Source organism: Eucalyptus grandis, chromosome 3 (assembly GCF_016545825.1).
Source record: "Eucalyptus grandis isolate ANBG69807.140 chromosome 3, ASM1654582v1, whole genome shotgun sequence".
NCBI classification, from domain to species: domain Eukaryota; kingdom Viridiplantae; phylum Streptophyta; class Magnoliopsida; order Myrtales; family Myrtaceae; genus Eucalyptus; species Eucalyptus grandis.
In genome coordinates, this window is record NC_052614.1 from 20,529,586 (window position 1) to 20,538,985 (window position 9,400).

The window sequence follows — 9,400 nt, forward strand, 5'->3', positions numbered from 1 at the left end:
CGAGTACATTCTTGACGCACAATGTCTCTTCCAAGGTCTATCAACTAATCATGCATCCATATACCATCATCACTAACAATTTCAATCAGACACAAATCAGTAAGTTTTTTCAAAGAGCTATGTGGGGATAGATGGCAAGCATTCCAGAAGTACATTGCCCATGATTTATTTTCATATACGAAGAAGCATGCGATATCGAGAAAAAATTTCTTTTTCCACATTTCCTAATGCATCATAACTTATCTTTAACTTATCTCAAACTTTATCATGAGGTACATTCTCCAACCTTTTAACTTATCTCAAACTTTATCATGAGGTACATTCTCCAACCTTTTTGGCATTTCTTTCCATACTTCCTCTGTTTGGTGACGAAGATAGGAACCTATGACTTCAAGAGCCAATGGGAGTCCCCCGGTTGTGGATACAATTTCTTGAGAGAGACTTTGATGAGTATCAGGAGTAGTGACATTGTTAAAGGCATGCAAGCTGAAAAGCTCCAAGTGCTCTATCATGATCCATTTGCTTTACTTCATAAGGTAAGATTGCCTCCTCTTCATCCAAGATCTGCTTATCCCTTGTTGTAATGATAATCTTACTCCCAGAATTAAAAGTGTCAGGCCCCCCCACTAGTTTCTTAAGTTGTTTTTCATTGTCTAGATCATCTAGAACAATGAGAACTTTCTTAGAACTAGCTCTTCTTCTTATGCTATCTATCCATTCGTCAGTGTTGGAAAGTTTTTCCATAAATCTAGAATCAAAGATGTCGGATTCCAACTGTTTCTGCAGATCTACTAGGCCATTTCTGTTTGATGATTCTCAGGAGTAGTGACATTGTTAAAGGCATGCAAGCTGAAAAGCTCCAGTGCTCTATCATGATCCATTTGCTTTACTTCATAAGCCAAGATTCCCTCCTCTTCTTCCAGAATCTGTTTATCCCTTGTTGTAATGATAATCCTACTCCCAAGACCAAAAGTGTCAGGCCCCCCCACTAGTTTCTTAAGTTGTTCTTTCTTGTCTAAATCATCTAGAACAATGAGAACTTTCTTAGAACTAGCTCTTCTTCTTATGCTATATATCCATTCATCAGTGTTGGTAAGTTTTTCCATAAATCTAGAATCAAAGATGTCGGATTCCAACTGTTTCTGCAGATCTACTAGGCCATTTTTGTTTGATGATTCTCTAATGTCCCCAATGAAGCTCCATCGACCATCAAAATGAAGACATAATTCATTGAAAACAATCTTAGCAAGAGCAGTTTTACCGATACCCCCCATTCCATAGATTCCAATGAAACGCACACCAGGGCCAGAGTCAACATTTAACAACTCCATTATGGCTTCTACTTGTTCGTGTACCCCAACCAATTTGCTGTCTAGTGGTCTTAGTTTTACTTTAAGCTTATGTAGAACCTGTTTCATAACGAGTTCAATAACTTCATTGTGCCTGCCACAAATCAAACACTTTAAGTAAAATAAAACAAATAACAATCTCACTACTACTTCCTAGCAGATAGCATTTGAGTTGGATCGCTACTACAAGTCTCGTAAGTTCAATAAGGCTAGAAGAATTTGGTTCAATAGATTCCGTAGGATATGATTGGTGTCATGCCAATAAACTTACAATTTCCCCCTATTTCTAAGAATAAAGATGTTTCTTTGTAGTCCAAATTACAGACGTCATTTTATAATTAGATCAAATTCAATCGTATGTCTCTACTTTGGGTGAGAAATAAAATTTATTACTCATATACCAAAAACCGGTTTGTATATGACGCATCAACTGATATGTTTCATGTCGAATTTCGAAACACTCCGGCTTGTTTTCACTACAATTGCCAAGAATAATAAGAGAGTAGCATTTCGAGTGAAGCTTGAAGAAAGTTCCATTAATAAAAGTTTGCTTACGGTTTCCCTTGGACTTCCCATCCCTTGATCTCAGCCACTTTTCTCAGAGCCGCCTCCCACCGTTGCCTGATCTCGCTGCCGTGCCTCCGCTCGTGCTTCTCCAAGTCCTCCACGTACACTTCCGTCCTGAGCTTGACGTCCAAGGGCGTGACATCAAAGAAGATGGGTAGGACCAACGGTTTCCCGGTCGATTCGTTGAGCTCCATCACATGAGCGAGCTCACGGAGGCAGCAAGCGCTTGAAGCGTAGCCTCTGGAGAGAACTGGTACGCAGATCTTGGATTCGCCGACTGCTCTCAGGAGATCATCGATCCGATCACCAGCCTGAAGCTCTTCGCTGTCTCTGTAGGCGATGATCCCCTGGCCAACCATGGTCTGGTAGAGGCAGTCGGTGAAGTTGTCACGAGTGTCAGGCCCTCTGAAGCTCAGGAACACGTCGTATTGGGTCGCCGACACGCCGGAACCTCCAGTTGCTGCCATGTTTTTGGGGGGCCTTCCCTCACGAAAGGGCTCTGTCTCCCTCTGGTTTTTGCTATGCTCAGACTCGAAGCTACCTCTTCGGTTGTGTTAAAAACTACAACTCACGTTGACGCACGAAACCATTTCGAGGAAATGAATCCATCAAAGACTCTTCCTCGGAGAATCCAACGTGATGACTTGCCCCGCTAGTGTCCAGCTTCAGCGATTATGATCTGGATGGTCTGAAAGCAGATAACTTTTGGAATTGCGTCGATCGCGTTCTAAGCGCGCAAAACTTACCGAGGAAGTTAAACCGTCTATCTTTATTTCCCCACGCCTTCAGACAAGACCATTTCAATCTAGACCGTCGATCCCAATATTAACTGATGTTCACGATGTCGCCCTTTCTTGCTGCCCATCTTGCCTGGTCCGTTTCGGCAGAATTTAATGAATTGATCCCGGGCCCTTGTTTTTCCTCAAATGGTCCAATCTTCACCGCTCATCTTGATTTGCCTAGGGGCTCATCATTCCTTTTTTGTACCTTTCCGTCCACCATCCTTTTATCACGTGTCTTCGATATTTTGTTCGTGTGGTGATAGTTAACAGGTTACTTATTAATGTGTTCAAAAATACAATAACAAAAGTATACTTCAAGCATGGACGAAGAGGTAAGTTTTTCTTGCCATACTCAAACCAACAGATAAAATTTCTCTTACCATTGTCTCTCTAATAGGAGATATTATGTTACATGAGCATAGTATATGGACCAAACTGAATAATCTAAATAAGGACCATTGATAATGGCAGTCCCTAGTCCCAATTTAGTGGCTTGGATTTTGTTCAGACGACCATTGATGGCAGTCCCTAGTCAGAATTTGGCGGCTTGGATTTTGTTCAGTGTACATATAGAGTTCATTGATCACTTTTTTCTTTCTGCAAAAATGAAGAAAGCCCTTGGCATGGTTTATACGGTTACATAGATGGTCAAGCTGCTCTTATCAAAGGATTTCCATGAACCAAGCTCCTATAGTGAAGAACTTAAGAAGGAAAGAGGGCTAACCTCAACCTTGGGTGCATATACAAAAGAGTCTTCTTTTACATAGTTTGAAATCCGACAAGAAATTAGTAAATATGTATATTTTTATCTGTCATATCTATGTTCTACTATACACTATCCCTCTCATTTTTGCAATTTCTAGGTTTTGAATACCGGACCTCTTGCAAGTGCACCTCCACCCCTGGCCCCCTTTGCCACTGGACGCCCAGCGGTACTGAGTATGTTATGCATGTCTTTTAATAAAAATATCATTTATTTAAAGCTCAAAACTATATGAGATGAGGATATCTACACCAACTAAATGGTATATATAAAATCATCTCAGTAAGAAAAGTTCCACAAAGGCAAAATGTAGGACTTGCTTGGGAAAGGGTTATGATACTATAAGTTTCCTTACTTTTCTTTTTCTGGTGCTCCACATATTAAGTTTCCTTACTTTTCTTTTTCTGACGCTCCACTTCGTTATGGTTTGATCATTGGCACCCAAAGGCCTTCTTGATATTATTATGCCAGATCATGTTATTCGGTGGTGCCGGTCTACCCAAGCATGCAAAGTGGTGGCTGATCTCCTTTCGCCTATGGGCCTTTCATTTCGTAGTATTATGGAGAGCTGGGGTCTCTTTATCCCAACGCTCTCCCAAGCTCCGGACCCGGTTTTCTTGGCGTTGGCATCCGTCCGGATCTTTTTCGGTAGGATCTGCCTGGAACTACTTCAGGACCAAAGAAGCGTAGTGCCCCCTGGGCTTCGCTTATTTGGAACAACGTCATCACTCCCGGTTCCAATTCAATCTCGGTTGATTGCTAGAAATCGTTTGCCTACCCGGGAACTTCTCATTTCCTATGGTGGAATTGATTATGTCACATGTGCCTTCTGCAATGATGTTCCTGACTCTATAGATCACTTGTTTTTTGATTGCCAAATATCGGCTTCCATTGCTTATTTTTGGGCTTCTCGATGCAACCTTCCTTGGCGCCCAAGGCCGTGGAAGGAGAATCTCCAATGGGCTACCTCCTTCCTAAAGGGCAATGATTTCTTTCACAACTTAGCTCGTTACTCTTTTGCTGCCATGTGCTACTTAATTTGGAAGAAGAGGAATGCTATCATATTCCGCGACGAAGCGGTGGTTCTTGCTACAATGAAAAATCACATTATCAAGATGGTCAAGGACAAAGCTCTCACCTTCTCTGATGTCCCGAATACCCCTAGAAATAGAAGGCTTGAGAGAAACTGGGGCTTCGACCCTTCCATCTTTGTTGATCGTGAGGAGAATGCGTAGATCCGGATGAAGACCAAGTTGTGCGATCTTTTCTCCTTCCCTCCTTGGGTGTCTGGCCCTCGGCCTTCTCCTTAGGCGGCGAGGTTTTGTTTAGCGTTTTCTTCTCGCTTGTGACCTGTTGGTCTTTGCTTCTTGCTTGTGCTTGTCTCTTTTCTTCTTTGTAATCTTTTTGTTTCGGCTCCCTAACACTCTCTGTGCGTAGCGCCCTAAGACTTGTATGCTTTGGAGCCAGTCCGTATTCTTGTCCTAAGCTATAATACCTTTTACCTTTACCAAAATAAATAAATAAATAAATAAAATAAACATAAGTGAACTATAAAAAGTGGAAGTCGTTCAAATATATACCATAATATTTCTATGCAATAAGTAGCGGATGCTCCCAATACGATGGTATGAAGAAAGAGTACCATCCTATACGAAGCCTACAAACATCGAAATCCAGCTTTTCAAACCTAAAATCTACCATCCTCTGAGTTGATTAACTAAAGATCTTCATCAAATATATAAAGCTTTCCAAAACTATCTACTCAGATTTACTTATTTGTTGACACCTAAATTTTACCATTTTATGTAGGATTTAATCGCATAGAAAATTATGGACTAATTTTTAAACTCTAGACAACAAAATAATTTTCACTAAATTGCATCGTGTATTAGCATTATGAATATTTGCATCACTAATGGTAATTTTTAAATTTTTCCAAAATGTTTGTCATCAAAAAAAGGAAAGAAAAGAGAATAAGAAAAAATATTACCATCATTGAAAATTATAATGAAAAAAGAGAAAAAAAAAAAATTCGAATAGGCTGGGCAGGGGCTGGGCCCTCCTTTTTATGATTTTCCTGCTCCTCCTCTTCTTTATTCTTTTCTCTTTTTGTGTGGGCTGGCCCACCGATCTTCTTCCTTCTTTTCTTCTTTTCTAGCGGGACTGGCCCATCTCCTTTCATGTCGGCCCGGCCCGCGCTTGGGTCTTCTTCCTCCCTCACGCCCTCACGCTGGTTTTGCTTTGGCAGGAAAAGAAACGTCAAACTTCTCCTGAAATCCTCCACTGAGTCGTCCAAGCCATCTCCACCATCTCCATCCATCTTCCCATCGCTCGCCATTCTCAGTTCGGACGCCACGGGAACGATTTCTCGTGTCCATTCCTCGACCTTGAAGGCTCAAAACGGATGTTCTTTCGAAGCCCGCGTTCGTCCTCAAGAGCGACGTGTCCCGGACTCTCCCCGCACTAGCTGGCCTCGTGATTTAAGCTAAGAACCGCTTCAAGGTAACACTGCTGAATCTGTTATACCCTACTCTAGCCTAGGAGGAGGAACCCTTTTTTTAGCTTTTGTCTTTGAAGAGTCGGGGTGGGACTGAGATGAGGTTGGCTTTTCGTCGGTTTTGATAGATCGAGCGTTGGTCATGAGTTCATCGACGTGTCTTTTATCTTTTGATCGGACGCCCGCTACATGTTTGACGAAATGTTAGCACTAAAACCGCATGAACTTGTCTCCGATTAGTAGCTGGTTGGAACGCGAACCATTATCCTTTTAATGTCATGGTGTTTGTTCTGAGGTTACTGAGCTCTATTACTGATGCGTTGGAACATTTGTCAAACGTCACTCATTCCATCTTTCCCTTACTTTGTGCCCATATGTTCTGGTGGTCACCGATGGCATTTGTGGGCGAGTGGACGACGCTGTGCCCCTGACCTGAGCATTGACTATTGCGAGCATTTACTCCAGTTTGCTTATGACATCCCTTGTTCTAACAATGCCATGTGCGCTCGGATGTTATGACGTTAGGAGTAAATCTTGATGGATGATGGTCTGAGCGGAGTAGATAGGTGCAAGGAGCCTATATCATTTTGATCAAGCTTAGGTTCTTCTAATGGTTTGAGTCATCAAATGTTTTTAGGAGCAAGGCTGGCAATATTCTGGAGATCTTCGGTGAGTTGCAGGAGTAGGGAGGTTGGAGATGAAGAGAATAAGACAAAACGGAAAAGGACAAAAAAAGGAGAAAAGAATTAAGAGAAAATAAAAAAGGGAGAGGAAAAAAAATGAAAATGCGCTAGGGGGTTCTGTTGTGGGCCGGGCTCATTTGAAATGTGAGCCCAAAAAAGAGTTTAAAAAATAAAAAAAGTTCATGGGCTTTTATACTTAATTCCGAGCGGCCTTTTAGGTTTAATGTTTTTAGTCCAACCTGATCCAATAAGGTTCGGGTCGGTTTAGTTGGGTCGGGTCTCTTGATCCGGTCTGAATCCCTTTTTTACTAACAATAAATAAATAAATATTTAAAAGAACAAAAAAAAAATCAATTAAAAATTAAAAATTCAATAAATAAAAAATTAACTAATTAAAAAAATTAAAAAATCGAGAAAATATTTTAAAAAAGGTTTTCAAGAAATATCCCCAAACAATTCTTAAAAAAAATTAAATTAAAATTCCTTGAAAATGTTAAAATTAATCTTTTGGGTTATCTTCTCCTAAAAAGTGTAAGTCTTTCAATTTAGAATTATGCTGACCAAACCCTTAGGGCTCTATCTTAGGATTTCAATTGTCCTAGAGACAAATGTCATTAATTGTGCAATATTGATATGTTGATTTTGGCTTTCCTTTAGTCTAGTTAGGATTAGTATTTATCTTTTCCTTAGTGTTAAGTCTTTGTTATCCCATGAAAGGTGTTTAATGCTTTCCTTGATTGCTAATTGTTACAGTAATGATTGTGTACCTGCGTAATCACCTCACATATTAGTTAGGTATAAAATCAATTTAGACTATCTGACAAAAATCTTTTTAGTGGGAGGGACGGTGACAGAGGGCACGGTGATGGACGGCTTAACAATTGGGGGTAGGGTGATGTCCGCTTGATGACCGGTGGGTGGGGTCATAGGTGGGAGGTTCAAGGGTGGCTAGACGATCGGTGGGAGGGTCACTGGTGGGAGGGTCACGGGTGGCTTGACGATCGGTGGCAATGTGACTGGCAGCTTCACAATGGGCGGCAATGTGATGGGCGGCTTGACGATGGGTGGGACAACAACGATGGGCGTCTTGGGGTGGTGCTTGTGGCCAGGCTTCTTGGGCTTCGGGGCGGGCTTGCTGCACGAGCCGCACCTGAGGGTGGGGGCGACTGAGGAGAGGCAGAGCATGAGGATGAGGGAGAGGGTATGGATCTTGGAGGAATCCATGGTTGCTTCAGAAAGAGAGAGAGGGCTTGTGGAGGGTGATCAATCAATCCTATTAGTGGAGAGCAGTGATATATAGGAAGAGGGAGGAGTAGAAGAGAACTAAATTCTTCGAGAGGCACATCACGTGAACTTTGGGCAGGCTCAAGAGGCAGCCGCCAAAATTTGCTAGTTGGCAAAACTACCTCTCAAGTGCAAGAATCCATTGGAAATTTGTTAATCATCATTTTTAATCTTGTGTAACTCGGCGAGCGACAAATGATTTTACTCTGGTGGTATAATAGTTGAACCGTAGGTAATACATTTCAAGTGGTGACTATTCATGTTCACGTGCTTAATCTTCGCGCAGTCCAATTTGTATTATCTCGTTGGTACCCTTAATCTCTTTCTCTGCGATCTGCTTATTTCCTTTGCTTTATATATGATAAAATGGGAGTGGGGAGAAGAATCTGCTATAGGTCTCCCTAAGACAGAATCGTTGATATGGATTTTTTTTTTTTTAATAATGATTTTCTTATGATCGGGAGCAAACTCGCACCTTCCTTACTTGCGCCGGTTGCGGTAGATAACTCCTCATGAGGTGCTAGGAGGTTCTCACCTTTAGCCCGAGATAACTCCAAAGTGCAATGCAAGCCGGAGGATTTGAACTTGCATCATATGGGTGGGATTGAAGCAGCACGAGCAGTCGCACTTTAGTCCGAGAGGCGATTTTTTTTATTTACATGATCGGCTTGTGAGAAAGTTTTGGGTGTCCTTGAAGCACAGCGCCCGTCTTGACCAATTACAGCAGATCATTTATATTCTCAAAACTGATAACCTTTGATGATTTATATAGGCAGATATATAATGTTGTTTCCATTTTATTTGCACGAAATGCCCGGGATATATAAGGTTAGAAATTTGTTATGTATCAACAATAATCAACTATGAATTTACATATCTTAATGTAATGTGCATGGACATTCTATTTAATAATTTAAACTTATTGTCATTGTTCAAATTGTATGTACATTTCTGTACGGTTCTTTCTTTAATATGGCATACACAAAAAATAATTGAACTTACATTGAACAGCTAGACTAAGTTACCATATATTTCCTCCCTCCCCCAAAAAAAAAAAAAAAAACAAAGATATATATATATATATATATATATATATATATATATATATATATATCAAATTAGTAACAAATTTTCAAAAGATCATCTTATCCAAATAAATTATGACAGAATAAGTGAATGTGCATGAGGAGCTCTAGGAATTGAACCTCGTCACGGAGACGATAATTCGATACATTGATGATAGAAATACACACTGTCACGCTAATTGTAAAGAATTTATTTTAGAGTTGTAGCGGATGATTACAATTACTCATGAGATGAGGTAAGAGATACATTCTAACCCCGGCTTTGCCTCATTGTCATCCCCAATTTCAAAACCGCTACTCAATTTATGCTAAAAATTCATTTTTATACAAAAATAAATGTGCGTATAAACGGTGAGAAGAGTAGAGTAATAAAGGTTCGTATAACAATGT

At 40.6% G+C, this 9,400-nt stretch overlaps 1 protein-coding gene across 1 annotated transcript; it reads right to left on the reverse strand.

Moving 5' to 3' along the window:
* Positions 1-791: 791 nt before the first annotated feature.
* LOC120291723 (TMV resistance protein N-like) lies at positions 792-2,383 on the reverse strand. The gene is made up of 2 exons (XM_039309425.1): positions 1,905-2,383; positions 792-1,443 (listed from the first exon to the last, which is right to left on the reverse strand). The coding sequence occupies exons 1-2, from the start codon at positions 2,381-2,383 to the stop codon at positions 792-794; spliced, it is 1,131 nt and encodes a 376-aa protein (XP_039165359.1).
* Between the last annotated feature and the right edge of the window lie 7,017 nt (positions 2,384-9,400).

Excerpts from the sequence above, each read along its gene's own strand:
- LOC120291723 (XM_039309425.1), bottom strand. The coding sequence starts at position 2,383 with ATGGCAGCAACTGGAGGTTCCGGCGTGTCGGCGACCCAATACGACGTG. Across the intron at positions 1,444-1,904 it reads TGGGAAGTCCAAGGGAAACC|GCACAATGAAGTTATTGAAC; the intron begins GTAAGCAAACTT and ends GATTTGTGGCAG.